The sequence below is a fragment of the Cydia splendana genome, chromosome 9 (assembly GCF_910591565.1).
Source record: "Cydia splendana chromosome 9, ilCydSple1.2, whole genome shotgun sequence".
Lineage (NCBI taxonomy): Eukaryota > Metazoa > Arthropoda > Insecta > Lepidoptera > Tortricidae > Cydia > Cydia splendana.
In genome coordinates this window covers 4,334,835-4,355,125 of record NC_085968.1, presented here as the reverse complement: position 1 = coordinate 4,355,125, position 20,291 = coordinate 4,334,835, and the positions used below count along the sequence as shown (strand labels likewise).

General features: G+C 38.9%; 1 protein-coding gene and 1 long non-coding RNA gene across 3 annotated transcripts in view; one reads left to right on the top strand and one right to left on the bottom strand.

Annotated features, from left to right (window-relative positions):
• The window catches only part of LOC134793414 (uncharacterized), a 314,149-nt gene that overhangs the window by 97,043 nt on the left and 196,815 nt on the right, over positions 1-20,291 (top strand). The gene's annotated exons all lie outside the window — the stretch shown is intronic.
• Positions 1,133-17,122, bottom strand: LOC134793342 (kinesin-like protein KIF18A). Of its 2 annotated transcripts, XM_063764890.1 has the most exons (11): positions 16,403-17,122; positions 13,220-13,438; positions 12,680-12,885; positions 12,396-12,540; positions 11,472-11,637; positions 10,900-10,986; positions 10,455-10,549; positions 8,204-9,104; positions 7,266-7,388; positions 6,398-6,486; positions 1,133-2,572 (listed from the first exon to the last, which is right to left on the bottom strand). In XM_063764890.1, exons 1-10 carry the CDS (start codon positions 16,949-16,951, stop codon positions 6,404-6,406), a joined length of 2,574 nt encoding a protein of 857 aa, XP_063620960.1. In that variant the 5' UTR covers positions 16,952-17,122; the 3' UTR covers positions 1,133-2,572; positions 6,398-6,403. The 2 variants fall into 2 exon arrangements, with proteins under 2 accessions (XP_063620960.1, XP_063620961.1); XM_063764891.1 differs by lacking the exon at positions 6,398-6,486 and having other exon boundaries at positions 16,403-17,121.

Sequence of the window (20,291 nt, the reverse complement as noted above, 5' to 3'; positions counted from 1 at the left end):
GAGTACAGAAAGGAACAATTAGAAGTATTAGAACTAAAATTCCTCGTGCGGGATCAGAGGGCCTATCTCGAACCACGTTCGACGTGTTGCCTCTGTCGCACTTGTAAATTCGTACGTAAGTGTAACAGGGAGGCAACACGTCGAACATGGTTCGAGGTAGACATTCAGTAGCTGTACAACCGTTTCTTGAATAAGAAAACAGTCGATAGCTAGTCTGTCTCGGCGAAGAGAAATGACCTATGTGCACACTTCCATACCTTGCCATCAGCAAGGTAAGAGTGAGCTTAGGCCTCATTTAGACGATGCGAGAACTCGCATGCCAGTTTCATTACATTGCGGTTTTTGATCGGTCGGTTGAATTGGACTTAACCAACAGTCCGCAATGTAACTAAAATCGCATGCGAGTTCGCGCGCCGCCTAAAAACTCTAAAGGATTATGAAATAAATGTCATCTTAAACCTTTGTTTTTTATAAACCAGGTACAAAAATGACTGGTTGCCGAAATTTTCCATTTCCAAATTGAAGACTTCCTTTATTTCTTCTTAAAATTTCCGAGAACTTACAACTTTTTAAAAACTTTCCGCAACTTACATGTGTAAGGTGTGTATGGGTACCAAGACACCAAATCGCGGCCGTGATATACCTACTAGGTTCAGCCTCTTACTAACGATATTAATTAGAAAATGACGGATAACTTATCTCACGTGCAAAAACGGAATTGTGTAAGGCGACGACCTGAATCAAATGGTAATAATAGTGTTTTTTTTAAGTACTTTTATCGCCGATTGCACTTTTCTTCCAGCAGTCATACTAAATATATTCTTCGAGACGATTCTAACATTAACACAACAACAACTCTGAGTTGTTTTATCAGTTCAGTATCACCTATTACCTATGGTCCTTAGGTCTACAATCTACATCATCAGATCGGTTCAATGTCATCATTATATTGCATTGTCAGCGGTCTTAGCGGCGCTGTGGTCAAACCGTGCCGCGGACTAGAGGCCTAAGGCAGGATAAAATCTTGTAAAAAGGATTAAGCACACTTCTTAAAACAGGCAAGTTACTTATTGTCGGTAATATTTTTTGTATCAGATCAACATCTTACAATGTATACTAAATACAAATATAATTACATAATTTACTACATTAAATAAGGTACATATCAAACCTTCGTAGAAAACTAAAAAAAATACAATCGTTATAGAAATTCCACAATTTCAGTATAAAATACATCAGCCAAGCTATGTTACTAAGCACACAAATTAAAAATATTAAAGCTAAGAATATTTTCTCAGTAAACAACGTAATCTAAATATGCTTTAGTCTAAATTCTTACAAATTAAAATAAGACTACAAATAAAATTCTTAATAATTACCGTAACATTCTGTTACAAATGAAGGTCGGCCTTATGCTTATGAAAATCAAGTCTAGTTGAATCTCCTGATTATTTTTAATTCAGAGAAATTAAATTATTTCGTGATGTAGGGTAATTCCCCACTTTCCCCAGTAACTGGCCACCCTAAACTAAAAATGAATTCTATTCACCTATAAACAGAATTAATTTTAAAGGTGGCTATTGAAGGCTGGCCGGTTATTGAAACCTTATACTAAAATGAATTCTGTTTATAGAATAGAATTCATTTTTAGTTTAGGGTGGCCAGTTATTGGCCGGTGGCCAGTTCTTACACGTTTCCGTATTATGAAACCATCATAACACCTAGATATGAAATTATGGTGCAACGCTGCTTCGTTTACATAGGGGTGGTATTCCATCTGTCCGATTTCTTGATCCAATGTGCATTGCGTCTCACTCTCTCACTAAGCAAAATGTGAGACGCAAATACACATTGGACAAAGAAATTGTACAGGTGGAATACCACCCTAAGCTGTTTTTATATCCTATGTGCCACCATCAGTTTGGCACTGACATAAGCGCTATCGAGAATGTAACTTACTTTCTATGCATCTCGCTCGTACTCGCATATTAGTGCGAGCGAGATGTATAGAAACTAAATTGAGTAGACGTTAGCGTATATGTCAGTTTTGACACTGCCAGTGACTCATGATACTAAAATGACAATTCGTTTGACCAGTTTCATGCCAATTTACTACATATGTAGTGCATAATTATGCTATCTAATAATTAGTAGTGCATATTTTCCATCGTATTTTCACGCAAAGCGTTCGTGTCTTGCTATTTCAGTCGGATTCGTTACAAAAAGTACTGAGGTTGACTGAAGTAGCATGACAGATACGAACGTTTCCGAGAAAATACGATGGAAAACAATTATGCACAACATCTGTAACCTACCCAATGATCCTGCTTTCCTGACAAATCGGTTGGACAAAATGGTTGAACCCTCTGTCATTTTAATACCCGCGATAGGATACACGAAGTGCGGTCGGTATGTCGGTTGCCTGGCAACCTTTGATATGCATGCGGCGACCGATCTAACCTAATTGCAGTTACTATTTGAACTAAACTATGTTACAACTCTGAATGTGGAAGTCACAGCTTATAAAGTACTTTGCTCGCATATTTCCTTTTGAACACGCGCCCTTTCAGCTCTGAAACAAAAGAAAACCTTGAAGTTATGTATACACTTACTTGAAATACCCTCTAGTGCAGTGAAAACGGGTCAGTTTCTATAGAAATATCTAGAAGTACAAAAACTGGATATGGTAAATGTGGTGAAGACGGCATACGTATAATATTTTCCGTTGGTAATAACGTCATAGGGCAGGAACTCTCGTATTCGTGGGTGTTTTCAAAAAAAAATTACCATTTACTTTTTTTTAGAGAAGCGACAAGAGGTTGTAGACGGTCTTATCCCATAGACGGTCTTCACCCAATTGACCTTATGTTATATCATTATATTATCTGTAATACTGAAATGAAGATTAAAGTGAAAATTTAATATTGTACTCATAAACATAGTACAGGTACTGTTTATTTTATAAAACTAACTTTAAAGCAAAAGTCAGTAAAACGTGTTAGTAGTTTTAGGATTAGGAGTTTAATATAAACAAGCCGCGCTCCGGCCTTACCCTAATATTATTATTTCGGCTTTAAAATCGTCCGGGAAGGATTTCGTTTGACCTTACATTTAGGGTTATCAACACAAAACAACATTGACCGTTTATAGGGAGAACTTAGATATTATACGGCAAAAATTACCAGCCTGTAACATCATCCTTTTGTATTTTTTCCTTAAATGTAGCATTTTAAGGACTTTAAAGGGGCGATGAGGCTTGATCGTGTATTTTTTTTAATCTGGACCATATTAACCCTTAAATCGTTTGACATTCCTTTTCATCATTCGATTTCAAACCGTAATTCTTATTCTAGAAATGCGTTTTTGTTTTAAGTGTGATGACAACCAGTGCACTGCACTGGTTCACCAGACGAGCCGAGGGCAAACGGAAACACGGACATCCTTTTCGCCGCTGGAAAGATGACATCGTGTCAGTTGCCGGAAACCACTGGACCCGCCTAGCCCAAAACAGGAACGACTGGCATGAGATGGAGGAGGCCTTCGTCCAGAAATGGATGATTCCCACGTAATTTACTAATTGTTTACCACCTAATTTTAATTTAATTTAATTTATTTATTAAAAGACAACAATGGCCCATAATGGTTAGTAACAATTAATATTAAAAACTAAGTGTTAGTGGAACAAAATCATAAATCGACAAACACACACACACACAGACAGCAATAACAATAATAATCACCTAGTAGCGGTTAAAACACGCTCAAAATGCCGCATTATAGGTGAGTCGTATCGGCCCGCTACAGTAGCCAGGATGGGGTTGGAGCTAGCCCGCACTCTGCAGAGCAACGAGGCAGTTCTCTTGCCTATTATTGCATAGTAGTCGTCTGTGCGAGCTTGTGAAAACATGCCCGATGCGCTGCAGAAACGGGACAGCCCCAACAACATCCTGAAACCATTATTATATTGGACGCGCAGGGAACTGATAGTCTTCTGCGTATAACTAGTCCAGAGGCTGCACGTGTAGAAAACCTGACAATAGGCTTTAAATAACGTTATTTTTACCTGTTGGCTACACCGTGCAAACCTCCTTATTAGCATATTGCATCGGACTGCCAGTGCCCTGCGCTCCCTTTCTATATCTAATTGGTCTTTAAGGTCGTCGATGACATAGTGTCCAAGATACTTAAATGTATACACGCGCTTGAGTTCGTTATTAATGTTATTATGAAGTTTTATGGCAGGTACACTTTCCGGTAGCTTGCCTCCGACGGCCTTAAATACCATATATTCGCTTTTCTTAGCGTTATACAGTAAGCCATGTTTACTTACGTATTCCTCGCATATGCTTAGTAGTTTTCTCAACGCCCTGATTTTAGTATTTTATTTTTGTTTTAAGTTTTATACGTTAAATAAGTTAATAATGATGTACCTGTACTCTTCAGGGAAATAAAGGCTATTTTTATTCTATTTATTATGATGACAACTTAAGGCGATTACTTACATCAATACTGACAACGCGACTGTGCGGAGATACGCAGTCTTAACCATTCACTCGTCCACGGCAAGAAACGTTTATACCTACAGAATACTTAGCGCTCTAAGCCCGTCCAGCAACCTAACTGGAATTCAGGCCACATACAAGCTCTAGACATGAATTTGTACAAAAATTATATTCTCTTTAAACGGCATTTCCCACATAAATACTGAGAACGCGTTGTGTGGAGATACGCGGTCTTTACCGTTAACTCGTCCACGGCAAGAAACGTGTATACAGAATACCTAGCGCTCTAAGCCCGTCCGGCAACGTAACTGGAATTCAGGCAACATGCAAGCTCTCTAGACATGAGTTTGTGCTTTAGTATTATAATTATATTCTCTTGTTAAGACTTACCCTCCTATGGTCTTAAAGAGGTATTTAGGATGTTGTACAAACAGCAACACTTAACTGTCCATCGGTGGACTTTATTGCAAAAGGAATAAGGTCCACCGATGGACAGTTAAGAGTGTGAGCGATGGTACCAACTCTTTGTTATATATTTACATAGATACATGTAGTGATGTAACCAGACTAAATTCAGTAAGGCATAGTTGCCCTTCTAGACCAGGTAGCCTAGTCTGAACCATTTTTATGGCGCATCGGTTTGCGGTTTCTATTACAATTAGGGTTGCCAACTTTTTTTTGGTGGAATATAGTATTTTCCAGAATAAGGCATCAAAAATATAGTACATTTCAAAAAAATATAGTACTTTTAGATAAAATACTAAACATGAGTGTAATATACGTTTAATCGGAAATATAGTATTTTAGCGTATTATATATTTTTCCAAAAGTATATAGTACAGAGAGCCAAAATATAGTACAATACTATATAATATAGTACGGTTGGCAACCCTAATTACAATAGACAATAGAAACTCAACTGGCTCAGCTTGAAAACTAAAGTATACGAGTGTAGTATAGTCGTTAGTTTTCAAGCTGGCCCTTACGGCTAACTCTTTATCTATTGTAAGTAAATCCGCACGAGCTACTACCTGCAAAAAAAATGTTCGTTGTTTGGTGTACAATTCTAATTGGCACCTGAGTGCGCGCTAGTCCAACACTCAAAATACCAGTTTAAGTGCGCTCTCCGATAACGCGCCTTTGGGCTTGTGCACAAATCACGCGAGGTTCGATAGGGGGGGTGGAATCACGAAAATATCACGACAGATCACGTTGGGGGAGGGGGGGTATAAGGAGACCTCACGTGTATTTTTCTACAGTGAATGAACCTAAGAAAAAATACCTACCACATGAGTAAGAAGATTTTTCTGGGTTTCTTTAAACATAAATCTTCACTTCGCACTTCAATTCAAAATAGCGAGTCTATTTTACGAAATTTTGGAGCGCGTGGCCTTGACCGGTCGGATAAAAAAAATACACGAGAGGTTATGTGGAGAAGGGGGGGTAATCAAAAATCTCACCAAATATCACCAAGGGGGAGGGGGGCTCAAAAATTAGCCAAAACACCTCGCGTGATTTGTGCACAACCCCTTTGTTACGCATCTTTAGACTGGTTCTGTTGCGTTCGACTCGCCGGCACTCAGTAGCCGGTAGAGGGACCACACAAAATAATCGCAAGATATTTTTCCTTAATTTTGAATCTTATTGCAATTTCCATAGGGGTTGTAATTAAATAACTGGTTAAAGTGACCGAACCTTTTTTATGCAGGTAAGTAGCACGTGCGGTTTTACTTAGAATAGAAAATGAGTTAGCCGTCCTTGCCAGCTTGAAAACTAACTACTATACTATACGTTGTATCACCGACGCGGCCGCGAGTAAGTATGAGGCGTTCCTCTCCCTCACACGCATGGATTTATACCCGACAACCTTTTCGTTTGCTCATACAATAACATACCTCGTATCACCGACGCGGCCGCGAGTAAGGATGAGCGGCGACCCTCTCTCTCGCACGCATGGATTTATACCCGACAACCTTCTCGCTCGCTGTTAAGTGTTAGTCACGGCACAGGACGGCACATGGAACAATAGGTTGTTGTTAGTAACATATAGGTATCCAACCCAATCAATTAAAATTATACAGTATATTAACTTACTAAAGGCAAAGCGTAAAACGGAGCTGATTTGATAGTATTAAATGATTACAATTAGTACAGTTACTGAGTGTAAGTTTTTGATTTGTGAACGTGTACGCGCACTATAAGTAGAATGATATCATACGAGGAATTAATTTTTCCCACACGGGCCCATTTAAGAAATCCAGCCTGAATAATATACGCTTTCCGTCAGTTTACGTACTGTATAAAAACCAAATCTTTACCCAAACAAAAACCATGTCAACTTACAAATCGTCAGGTGACAACCAAAACTTATTAATAGCAAAAAAACCTCGTTTGGTACTAGTATAGTGTACGGTTCCGAACTTGCGGTAGTAATGAATGAGTTTCAGTAGTGACCTGACGACATAGACATATAGTTGCATACAACAACACATGACACACGACCTTACTGCCTAGACATTAAGGTGTAGAGTGGCGTACCTTGCGTGTTCCTCGTTAGTGACATTAAGGTGTAGAGTGGCGTACCTTGCGTGTTCCTCGTTAGTGACATTAAGGTGTAGAGTGGCGTACCTTGCGTGTTCCTCGTTAGTGACATTAAGGTGTAGAGTGGCGTACCTTGCGTGTTCCTCGTTAGTGACATTAAGGTGTAGAGTGGCGTACCTTGCGTGTTCCTCGTTAGTGACATTAAGGTGTAGAGTGGCGTACCTTGCGTGTTCCTCGTGAGTGGCGTGCCGTCGCGCGCCAGGCTGGAGCCGAAGCCCGGCGCACGCGGCGCCGCGGCGCGCCGCAGCGGCAGCGCCTTGCCCACTACCGGCTTCACCATGGATACTGTATAAGCAAACAGAATTTAGTAGAGAGGCGTATTGTTAACGTTCATTTGTAGTCACAGTTTTACTGCCATCTTTCGACATAGGAAAGATGGCAGTAACGACGCCAAAGACGTCGATCGTTTTTTGATGAAAATCTACTAAAAAACACCCCACTTTTAGGTTGGCATAATGCACATTATTCACAAAACTAAATTTTACCCCCGTGGCGTCAGTGGCACGGCAAATGGATGCGCCGTTTGGCGTTCAAAAAGTTAAAACTTTTAGAACGCCATTTAACAGTTGTTAAAATGTCAAAGGTGTCGCCAAAATACATGAGTTTACTGTAAATTAGAAATCACAGTACTTAGCCTTAGCACAACAGCTCCGCGCCACAATAGTGTCTCCCGAGAGAAAAGAAGCCGTCCCTGTCTACATAATACAGTTACAAAAAGACGTGAAGTCTATCTTACGGGCAAGATACTGTCGGTATGCCTTTGTGCTAAGCCTGCAGATGTACCTAAAATAAAAGTTAAAGAGTTCCCGGAATTTCTTATGGATCCAAATAACAAAGAAACTAACTGTAAAGTATACTCTTAATTTTTTTTACTAAAATTCAGCGATGCGGCAGCCATTCTGATGATTCCATTACTCGGTAAACTAGGTACCCAAATAACTATCTCAAAATAGTGGTTGTGTCCAGATTAAAACTAAATTAAATTTATATTAAAATAAATAATTATTTAATACATAATAATTTTTAATTTCATCTAAAATCAAATAAAATAAGACTATTTACCTGTGTGTTACATTTAAAGACATAAAATAAATATTTACCTTTGTCATTAAAATTAATGGTCCTCTGTACATTTGTCCTGTCCGTCAGTCCTCGCTTCAAATACACAGGTTCATGCTTCACATTCAGTTTCAAATTAGGCTCCAATTTTGGTTTTTTCAACGCCTCCATTTTACCGGCCAACACAAAAGTGGAGTTCAAGTCGTTTGGATCTATAACTCCAGCATTTTCTATATCAGACACCACATCAGCCTCTCGCTTCACCTTTTTAGCCGAGTTCAGTGTTCTCGTCGCATCTAAATTCTCGAAGGAATCATCGATGACTATAGTCTCGTTATTGGCCAGCTTTATAGGCGTACCCTTGCGTTTCTTCGGCGAGACTTCACGGTTCTCTGCATCGGTTAGGTCATCGCTATCCGTGACTATATCGACTATAGAGTTCAATTTACTCTGCACATCATCTTCGTTAATATTTAGGCAAGAAATAGATTTGAAATGTGGGTCGTTACACTCATTCTCCGTGTCCCAGGATATAGATTTCATAGATTTAGCTTTTTTCATAAGATCTATGTATTCTGTAGCTAACGCTGGAGGTACTTTATCGTATCCTTTTAAGGTTAGATATAGTTTTCTGAGCATGCTGGGCATTTCGCTCATGTATTCTGTGAACATGTTGATTTCCTTGTTCTGTATCCAAAGCAGCTTGTGTCTGAGGTTGTCACTCGCTTTGGTTAGTCTTAGTTCTCTTTGGAGGATGACTTTGTCTGTGAAGTCTCTTAGGTCTGGGCATTCAGTGGCAGCTTGTTCTAAGGTAGTTTGTAACCTTTGCCAGCTCTCGTCGCATTTGGTTTGTGCTGCGAGTATTTTCTCGTCTAAATTTTGGGCCTTTTTCTCGTAGCTTTCGGCGGCGCGCTCTTGGCGGGGGATGTCTTCTGTGACCATCTGGATAATGGAATAATCGATAAATTTCAAAATGTAACTTAATTCTGATTCAAATGGAATAATTATAAATTTAATATTTAAGCAGTAAGAAATTTGCTCAATTAAATTTGGAGCTTTATGTAAGTTTTTAACTGGAGTTTATAAAGTAGTTAGAAATTGTTGGAAAGTAATTGGAGCGTATTAATAACAAAAATAGTTCGACAGAGGCACAGAATATAAAGTTAATATTAATTAATTGATGTCCTATCGCTATAGCATATTAGGTTGTTTACTAACCTCCTTATTCATAAACGCGTACGCGCTACAAAACTCAATTAGCTAATAATCGTCTTTATCTGTCATTTCGACTTATGTATTTGTAAGAAAGGGATAAAACATAATTTAACTAAATCAGGCCCGTAAAATTTTATAAATAAGGGAGTAAGTAGATATTTGTTATATTGGAATCTTAATTTTTTTAATCAATAAATCTATTTAACGCGTTTTGAATATAATTATACATCAATTAGGTACAATACCTATTAAGGCTATGCCGTGTAAGGTTTCTATTTAATTTCCAACTGAACAGAAGGCGAGGTAATTATTAATTGATGTAGTTAGTAAGTCTTCTATAATCTACAAACCTTAGAAATTAGAAGCATAAATCAAGCCTTCCACATGGCTAGCACACCTTGCCGCGGCTCGCGCGACTTGATAAAAGATGTCGAGCAGATGCGTTATTCTCACACGAGTTTTAAGAAAATGTGCTAGCCATTCTGGGGGCCTAGCAAAGGTGACAATCGTTGATAGAGAACGTCAATCGAAACTTAAATAATGTACGGAAATAGTCACGTGACTTTTCTTAGCATCTGTCATCCATACATTTTTGGGGATCAGTTCCCAAAGGGTAAAAACGGGACCCTATTACTAAGACTCCGCTGTCCGTCTGTCCGTTTGTCCGTCTGTCCGTCTGTCCGTCCGTCCGTCCGTCCGTCTGTCTGTCACCAGGCTGCTACTCGAGAACCGTGATAGCTACACAGTTGAAATTTTCACAGATGATGTATTTCTGTTGCCGCTATAACAACAAATACTAAAAACTAAATAAAAATTTAAGTGGGGCTCCCATACAACGAACGTAATTTTTTTGTCGTTTTATGCGTAATGGTACGGAACCCTTCGTGCGCGAGTCCGACTCGCACTTGGCCGGTTTTATTTTCTTTTCGTTTGTGGATATACGATTGTCGTCTTGGCTAGTTTCCATGTAGTAGTAGTATGTATCCCATGTGAAGACCGCCGTACTGAACATTTTTTTCAGTACACAAATACGAGACATGATAAAACGGTAAATAAGTAGTACATATAAGGACTCACCAGTTCAATGGCCTCGTTTGAGGATCTATGCGCCAAGTCGGCTACGTGCGTAAAAGCACGCGAGCGCAGGCGGTGTCGCAGCGCTAGCACCTTGCCTGTACACACATTAATAACATTGCGATCAGCTTTATCCAAAAAATAAATGTCAAGCTATGAAGCTACTAAGGTCCATTGACATATCTTACAGAGCATAAAATTTAATACATATTTAAAATATCCATCGAGTGTAGAGGAGAACAACCAAACACACAAATATAAGCATTTTTGCCCAAACTGGAACGGAGACGCACCATCGCTCGCGCCTCGCGCTCGCTAAATTATTATGTTAAGAACAAAGCAAAAAAAAACACTACGCATTTGTGTCAATCTCTCTGAAACGCGGGACTAGACGTCAAGAAATAAAACTTTACCAAATATTATGTGTCATGTGGCAGAAAAAGCTTACCCCTTGTTCGCAGGCCTAGTAGATGCATCTCGCAAGCGACGTGCAACTTCTCTCCTTCCAGGATACGACGGCGCCACTCCGCTCGTGCTGTTGTGAAAAGTGTAAAAACATTTCAATTTTTATTTCTACAATCCGGCAACGCTAGGTTTGCACAGACTTGGCAGTGACAGTGTTTGGGAGTGACATACTTGCACTTGGTGAAAAACTGTGGAAAAAAAGTGTTATTTCACGGCAGTAACAGCTGATTTTACCACTTTGTTTGTTACCAATTTGTCAATAGAAAAAGGCGCGAAATTCCAAAACTCTGTGGGAAAGCCACCCTTCGCGCCTATTTTCAAATTAGCGAGATGTTCTGTTCCTAGTGACCTGGCCTGCTTTGATTTTGAAAAATGTTGTACACTTTTATGAATTTTGCCTGTACGACGAATATGTATTTGTTTAAAATCAATTTATGTTATTTCGACTAACAATAACAACTATAACAAGTTATGTGATGAAAAACATTGTGTGTAACACAAGCAATAATGCTTTTGATGTAAAGTTTTTATTTGATTCTTGTTAAAAAGCCCTACCTTTCTCCTTGGCCAAGTTGGGCTGCTCCTTAACTACTGGAGGTGCCACACTACTTAACGAGAGCTTGGCCTCCAATTCCTTAACTTTCCTCTTCAATTCTTCCACTGTCTTCACGTACTGCGAGAGTTTCATGTCGCCATCCACTACGTTCTTCTTGATACTTAGCTGTTAACAAAGTCTTTAGTAAATAACTAGTATACTCGGTTTTACTCTACATTTATATGACTTTTAATATCGATAAGTACTTTATGCAGTTGCCAATAGGGACCTTTTGATATGGAGAGCCACATTGTAATTTATTTCTGTGTGATGTTAACATCCTATGATACTAATATAAATCCCACAAAACGGTAAAACGAATTTAAAATTGAATTGGCATACAGAGAGGTTTGTAATCTGTACCTAATGAGGCAGACAGCCGGCTTAGCCAAGGTGACAATCGCTATCGCTACGACAACAAAACGCTTTGTGCCTCTCTATCACTCTTCCATATTAGTGTGACAGTGCCAGTTGCGTTTCGATCGCTACGGAGCATAAGTGATTGGCATGTTGGCTACGCGGCCAGGACACTTTTTACACGACTGCCCAAAAAAAGGAGGTATTGTTTTATACAAGAATAAAGAATTAATTCAATGAATGATGAAAGTCAGTTCGGTAGTAGTAAGAATGGATGGAGGGTCAGAAGCAGTGTAATGGTATTTTCAAACTTGCTACCAGTCCAACATCATTACAAATGTTGATGTGTGAATATGACAACCTGAGCTTGTGTCACGCCTGACTGTCTAGCGCGAGTTCTCGTTGCGCAAGTCCATACTTGAAGTCTCGCAAGATGTATGGAGTCGCCCGCGAGAACGCAAGTCACGCTAGCAGGTCAGGAGTGTTAGGCCTCGTTTTCTTGGATCATAAGCAGTTTTTGTATTTACCTGTATCTTATTAGCGCGCGCAGCGTACTTGAGCGTGTTGTAGGTGTCTTCATAAGTCGCGGCGGCGGGGGAGATGTTTGCAATCATCACAGTTTTGCAGTTGCCGCCGAGACTGTCCTTTAGGAGGCGCGTGAGCTTCGAGTCCCTGTAAGAACATACTAAATTAGTTAATTTTTTTTTTTTTTTTTACTTACGTGACACGCCGGAATTGCAAGCGACCATACAATAACAACTTAGATGATTGTAAGCTTAATGATCAATATAAGTTTTAAATATTATGTCACCTGTAAGGTATGTAGCTGCTCCCGTCAGCAAGCTTGTTGATGCAGTTCCCCAGCGATAGCAAACTCCGGTTGATATTAGCGCCCTCTTTGAACCGCTCGCCGCTGCAGCCTGTGGCGGACGCGCGCTCGCTGCCCGCCAAATCAATCATGGACAGTTTTACGACGCGGGCTTGGCCGGTGGTTTTGTACCGCATTTTTATGTACACCTGAAAGATATACTATATTAGAAAAATCTGATATTTACTTTCATGGCATGTAGATGTGCCTCGGCCGAGGCAGCGCGCTCTGTCGAGGGTAGTGCGCGCGCTGCCTCAGCCGAAGCACGTCTTTATTGGCCGTTTGCCGCGCGAGAAAATTTCCTCGTGACGTTGCTCGCTCTGTGACCTGTGTGGACCCGCCTATTGATCAGAAATTTTTTCAAACTCTTATTTTTTAGTTGCAAAAGTGAGCCAGCCACCGATCGCCCGTCATGAGTAGTGTCTTGTTGCAAAACCTTACAACTACTGGAGAAACCCTGAATACCCTAGAATAGAAAAATACCTGAAACACTGCATGACTCCTCGAGCTCTCTGCATTAGCGTCAGTTGGGTGCTGGGTTCTGTTCTTGTTCCCATTCTCCAGCATATTCAGCAGCTCCCGGGCAGTGTTGATGTTCTCTAGCGTCATGCCGGCCACCATCACTCCGTACTTTGAGTCTTCTCGGAGTTGGAGGGGGGTTTTAGAGGGTTTGAGCAGGTCAAACACATTTTCATTGTAGACCTAAGAACATGTGTTTTTTTAATAGGTATTCTGAATTATGATTGAGATAGTAAGTTGGCTCATGCATTATGTAAATTACATTAACATCACAATAGTTATTTTGTAACATTTATAATATACTAGCGACCCACCTGGGCTTTGCACAGGTTAACAAATTATACATATAAACCTTCCTCAAGAATCAAACTATTGATAGGTGAAAACCGCATGAAAATCTGTTCAGTCGTTTTTGAGTTTATCGTGAACATACAAACACACAAACAGACAGATGCAGCGGGAGATGAAAAACAAAATTGTGTTTCACTACAATTATTTTGTAATCCTTTAACAGCCCAGATTAAAAAGATAAACAATTTAAGCCACATTGCCTCTAGTCCTAAAAATTCTGCATAAGAAAACAATACAAAATGATATAGGGTGTGTTATAGGGTGGTAATTTTTACGTATCACAGTGTTTTATAGAAGCCAAAAAAGTGACATCCTCATTTTATTGCAAATTACTGAAGTTTAGATCATTACAAATGCGAGACTAAAACTCCCGCGTGTCCAATTTGCGTAGTTTATGTGTAATAATTTTTCGAAAATCGTGTTTTAGGCCCCCGGGATATTACGAAAAACGTTAATAATTTGCAAATTATTTTGTAAACTTTCCGTTGTTTAGTGCTATTGGATAAACCATTCAAAGACGCAAATTTAGTGGCAATTGTGACTTCTCTAGGTATATTGGTTATAAAGATAATTATTAATGAATTTATTGTTTTTGGTTTTCATTTTTTTTCTTCCATGTTCCGCCGTAGTAGGAGCCCATATTTGTATGACAACATTTATATGTCTTCTATCCACCCTATTTTTTACAAGACCTAATTCCGTGGAACATTCAAGTAATCATCGAAACACTTTATATCCGGGTTATCCGGCCGCTAGGGTTGGCACTTCGGTATTTTTATTTATACGCCATTTTCTTGGGGATATCTGGTTTCGAGTTCATATGGAAGAAAATGTGATCCCACTGCTTCGAGAACTGATTTATTAAGTACCTATCAGGCAAGTGAGAGTCGGGTTCGCATACGAAGGGTCTAAAAAAAATTTACCATGTCATACAGTGTACGATGACACAGATCCTCAATGTGCAACTCCAACTCGTACTTGACCCTAACTTTATTTTATTTAATTTTTAAACATTTAATAATTGGAATTTAAATTTAGGGCAGTATGTTTCAATATATTTTTTGTTTCAGATGCTGATATGGACTTAGAAGATATACTGAATTTTAAAAGAATACCGGTGATGCCTGTGGATTTGGAATCGCCGTTTGGATCGCCAAGGCTTAAAAAAGAATTCTTGAGAGAAATTTTTGATTTTTGATGATTGTGATGTTGTATTTAAAAACTTTATTTATAATTAAATACAGAAGAGAGCTGTTGTCTATTTTTTAGTTACATGTAATTTCACTGATTACTGCTTTGTTTAAATTAAACTGTTGATGATAACTGATCTGAAACTTGTATTATTTAGACTACTTTCATATGTGTAGGTTTTTATTAACATATTAAAGTTTATTTTTACCACCCATAAAAGTGCTATACTGTGTAAAGTCTATTTCAATAGAACTTGCTAACTATGTAAACAAACAACTTAACTTTGTTTTATCACTGTACCTCTTTGAATTTTCACACCACCTCATCAAATACCATTGAAACCATACACATATACACTATAGAAACGGTCCGTTCCGTAAAATACACAAACATATAACTGTATCTTGGATATTTAATTAAAAGTTTAAAATGGGTTCATAAGTTAGGTTATTAGGACCTGCTGGAATGACGGTTTTGTTTCTTTTCAATTCTACAATTGTCTGTGATGGGTAGTGTTGTGACTAAAGTTTGTGATATAAACCCGCTACACACTACCCAACCCACGCTCTGTACCTACCGCCGCGGTTATAAAATACATCAATACATCATTCTTAGGTACTAATTTGTCTTTTGATTGTGATTAAACAAATTAAAAATAAGTAACTACTTGTTTTATACTTTTGGTATTTTATTATTCGATATGGTTTGACATTAGTAAAGTAGTAAGTAGGAGTCTTGGCCATCACTAGTAAATTCATCATTCAGAGACAATTTCAATATGGCGGTTTGTTTACACAGTTAGCAAGTTCTATTGAAATAGACTTTATACAGCGTTAATATTATATCCGGGTGTACCCGGATATTGGTAGTGGCAGCCCTGACCGAAAATTTTAATTGGCTTTAAATTCAATCTTCCATGGAATTAGGTCTTGTAAAAAATAGTGTAGATAGAAGACGTATAAATGAAGCTGTCATACAAATATGGGCTCCTACTATGGCGGAACATGGAGGAAAAAAAATAAAAACCAAAAACAATAAATTCATTAATATCTTTGTAACCAATATACCTAGAGATGTCACTATTGCCTCTAAATTTGCGTCTTCGAACGGTTTATCCAATAGTACTAAACAACGGAAAGTTCATAACACGATTTGCAATTTTTTTTAAGTTTTTCGTAATATCCGGGTGCCTAAAACACGATTTTCAAAAAATTATTACACAAAAACTACGCAAATTGGACACGCGGGAGTTTTAGTCTCGCATTTGTAATGATCTAAACTTCAGTAATTTGCAATAAAATGAGGATGTCACTTTTTTGGCTTCTATAAAACACTGTGCGTATTACATCCAGGTGTGCCCCATAAAGGGTTAAAGGTGTTTATGTAATTTATTTAACACAGATGAGATTATGAATCAGCTTAGGTACTAGCTGAAACAGCAATTGAGTTTAGTTCATCTAGTTTGTGTCACTTTTAAAGCGAGGTTTAGACTAGCAAGAACTTGCATACAATTTTTGTAATCTGTTTTGCGATTAGTGCTTGATTTTCTGGCAAGTGCTAGATTTCACTTGTAAAAAACATTAATTAAACTTTAAAATTACTTACTTCAATATAAGAAACACCAATGTCAAATTCTCTCTCCTTCTCAAAGGAATGTATAGTGTAGAAGAGATGCTCCATAGTCAGGTATGTTATCCCCGGGTTCTCCTTACTGCCTATCATTGTGAAGGTCTTGCCCGCTCCCGTCGCGCCGTACACGAATACTGAACAGTTGTACCCCTCCATCAGTGACGCCAAAACATCTTTAGTAGTCAACTCAAAAATATCCTTATTACTAGCTGTCTGGCCACAAACATTGTCAAATACAAACTTCAACTCCTTATTCACTCGGCGTAACACATTCTTTGTTGGCTGCTGGACGCCTTGGTAGAAAAACGGACGCATTTCTTCCTTGGGATCAAAAACTAACATAGTATCGTCGACAACATCGACCACCACACGGTTGTTTGCCGCTTTTTCCCTTTCGTTCAAAGGGCGGACGCGAACCACCACTTTTATATTAGCTGCCATGTTCAGAGTAGATCCACACTTTGAGGGCAAAGCACCAGACCTTGACTTTGCCCCGATCAACGGAGCAGCTCGAACCATTTTCATCTCAACACATCTATCATCAATATAATGAAATTACGCTGTTTCTGAACACTGCGATTAATATTTTCAACTTGGTTTCCAGTCATATGACATTCAATGAAACTGAATTATTACTTTAATTAAAAGTTATTGAAAAATAGTTCGTAAACAGTCAATAAGTCAACGACTAAACAGCGTCCACTATGTAACCGTCAAGATTCAAATTTTGAACTGACAGTGAAGGGAACGCGATGCGCTCGGTTTCACGTGCGACAGCACAGACATGGTATATTTTCTGATAGAAACATTATGTTTCATGCTTTCATGCGTTATTATTGAATTTTGCTTGGAATTTAGTCACTAAATTAAATTTTATTAATCAAAATACATGATTTTGAACACAACATCAATAATATAATATTCATCATTCATCGGTCACGCAAGCGCCATCTATCAATAAAGAATGCCGTCTATTTATTATTTTCTTCTAGAAACAATCTAGGAACGCTTCGCTCGCAAATGTACAACATAGTTCGCTGAACATAGTAAGTACAAACTCTGGTACAAACATGGTACAAAGTAACATTATTATATTATGTGAAACTCCCTATTAGTTTTTATATTATGTTACTTTTCCAGTTGAAAGTGACGCCTGCGATTTTACAATAGCAAAAAACAACCAGCAAGTATTTTTAAATAATAAATACTTATACCTCGACGGCGTTGGCGAGATGACCTCGATGCCATTGACAGGAACTGGTGGGAGACGGGTCAAGACCGGGATAGGTATAGGTACATGGAAAGGGAGGACGGAGGCCTTTTCCCAGCAGTGGGACACTCTGCATGGACTCATATATAAATAATAATAAATAATACAAGCAATATTTAACTACCCTGACGCTTTATGTACTTCTGCATCGCGTGACGATCGATGTTGGTTTTTTGTCAACATCAAAGGCTGCATTTTGATAGTAAACAAAGCACCTGAACTATATTATTACGGTCACAGTTGACACACTTTGTTCATAAATAACCTACCTAGGGGCAGTAGGGGCTCTTTCCCACTGAACATCCCGTTTTTTGCGAGTAGGTACCCAATACCGTCTTTACCATAAGGGCACACGAGGCCCGTGCCCAGGGCCCCCATCCTTAGGGGGCCCCGAAGGACAGACAGTAACAGTACATTTGATTACCTACCCATAATAAAAGAATAGAAGATCATATTAGACAAAATATATTAGTTGAATTAGCTTTCTTTACTTTCCAACAGGGCCCCAAATTCATGTGTGCCCAGGGGCCCCAGTATAGTTTAAGACGGCCCTGTAGGTACGTACAGTTTTCTGCAGATTCCCGTTTTAGTAACTAAAAGTCGAACAATACAGAAAGCAATTGGTAACTTCTGCGGTTCTACAAGGGGAATTAAGGTACACGAGCATTGTGTTTGCGGGATACCTACATTTTTCATGCTACTAAAACGGGATCCTGCAGAAAACCGTACCCGCAAAAAACGGGATGTTCAGTGGGAAAGAGCCCTAATATGCATTTTACTTAGTCAGTGTTCAGCTTGTAAAACACCTCATTCAGTGTGCATTTTACATTTATTTTAAAGGTGATAAAACAAGTGATAGCGAAATCTTGTGATAGCGAAATCTTTTTGATTGCCTCCGCTTGCTCGCTCTGATAAAACAGAGTAGAAATTAAAAAGTGGCAACACTGTAGTGTCGTCCCGTTCTCTTATATAAATTGATTTGAAAGGGACGACACTACAGTATTGCCACTTTTTAATTTCAACTCTTTTTTACAGACTGTAGCACATGGTCTAATAAAACATGGTCTTCTATTCCCAGAGTGACACAGGCCTACGTCACAATAACATGGCCGCTATATATAGCGCTATCGCATATTATCATATAGCGCTGTCGCATGATGACGTAGGCTTGTGTCAGTTAGGTGACCTAGAAAAGACGGGAATAGAGTACCAACTGTAGCATTAGCACAAAAAAAACATTAAATATCGAATTGGTATGTATAGATCTTAGAGGATATAACCAACGGAGACGCCATGTCTAAAATTTTCGGTACAAAATTGTCTGCCGTTTTTTGCGGGGGAGGGGCACATCAAATGTATAGGTACGTCATGTCAGATAAACGTCAGTCCATACATATGGTTGACCATTGGCCGCCTATTTTCGACAGAGGGGAACGCCTGTTAATGGCGGCTCCATTGTTAATTACTCCGAGGTATAGATGGTCAAGCAAATCTTGTCAGAAAAAAAAGGCGCGAAATTCAAATTTTCTATGAGACGATATCCCTTCGCGCCTACATTTTTCAAATTTGCCGCCTTTTTCTACTGACAAGATCTGCTTGACCAACTTTATAATCATAACACCATAATCATAATCATTTATCCGTATTACCTAAATTTAAATTAAATTCATATCGCCTCTAAGAATTTACCTGAATAAAAGGCTTTATTACCTGTAAGCTGTGAGGTTTTACAAAATATTAAAATTGGTCGCGTACCTAACAGCAAAGTATGAGAAGTGAAATATTTTTTTGTCCAAACAACCATTGCATTATGAATATTATTATAATTTAATATAGGCACTTATACGAGTACTGCCGGGCTAGCAATGATTGGCGCGACAGTATCTCGCGGCGAGATAGACTAGACTACCGTCCCTCTTTTATTAACATACTTTAGTTTAAAAAAGACGGATAGTCTATCTCGCCGCGAGATGCCGCGAGATACCTACTGTCGCGCCAATCATGTGCTCGGCCTACAGATGATGCCCTAATAACACGCTTTTCTATGCAGCTAAGCTAGTATAGGCTAAGTATTATTTATAAGTATTTTATCTAAACGCTCGAATAGTGCACGATAGAAATAATAAAATATAGTTAAACCTCATTGTACTACGAACTAAATCAAAATTAATTTCGTTTCCAAGAAGGCATTATTGTGCGGACGTCGCTGTATAAGAAACAAACACAATTTCCTCTTAATTTCCGCCACTGATCTTATCAGGGTGTAATGAGAGTCTTCGCATTCAACGGGACTTCCTCCCGAGTTTGGCAGGGTTTTATTGGCCTTTATAATATAGCTGCAAAGGAAAAGAGGTTACAAAGTCGTACTCTTGACCATTCTAAGAGCGTTTTCACATCGTCCGATCCGATATTGGATGTAGGACCCTACATCCACAATGTCGGGCCGCGGGATGTAATGGGGCGGGCGCGCCGTTGTTTCAGCGGCACACTACAGCAAACACTATTCGCCTACATACTTATATCTTCTTCCTCGCGTTGTCCCGGCATTTTGCCACGGCTCATGGGAGCCTGGGGTCCGCTTGGCAACTAATCCCA

Coding starts and splice junctions, on each gene's coding strand:
- LOC134793342 (XM_063764890.1), bottom strand. CDS start 16,951: ATGAAAATGGTTCGAGCTGCTCCGTTGATCGGGGCAAAGTCAAGGTCT. Junction 13,439..16,402: donor TTGGTGTTTCTTATATTGAA/GTAAGTAATTTT, acceptor ACATGTTCTTAG/GTCTACAATGAAAATGTGTT. Junction 11,638..12,395: donor CGCGCGCTAATAAGATACAG/GTAAATACAAAA, acceptor CTTTGTTAACAG/CTAAGTATCAAGAAGAACGT.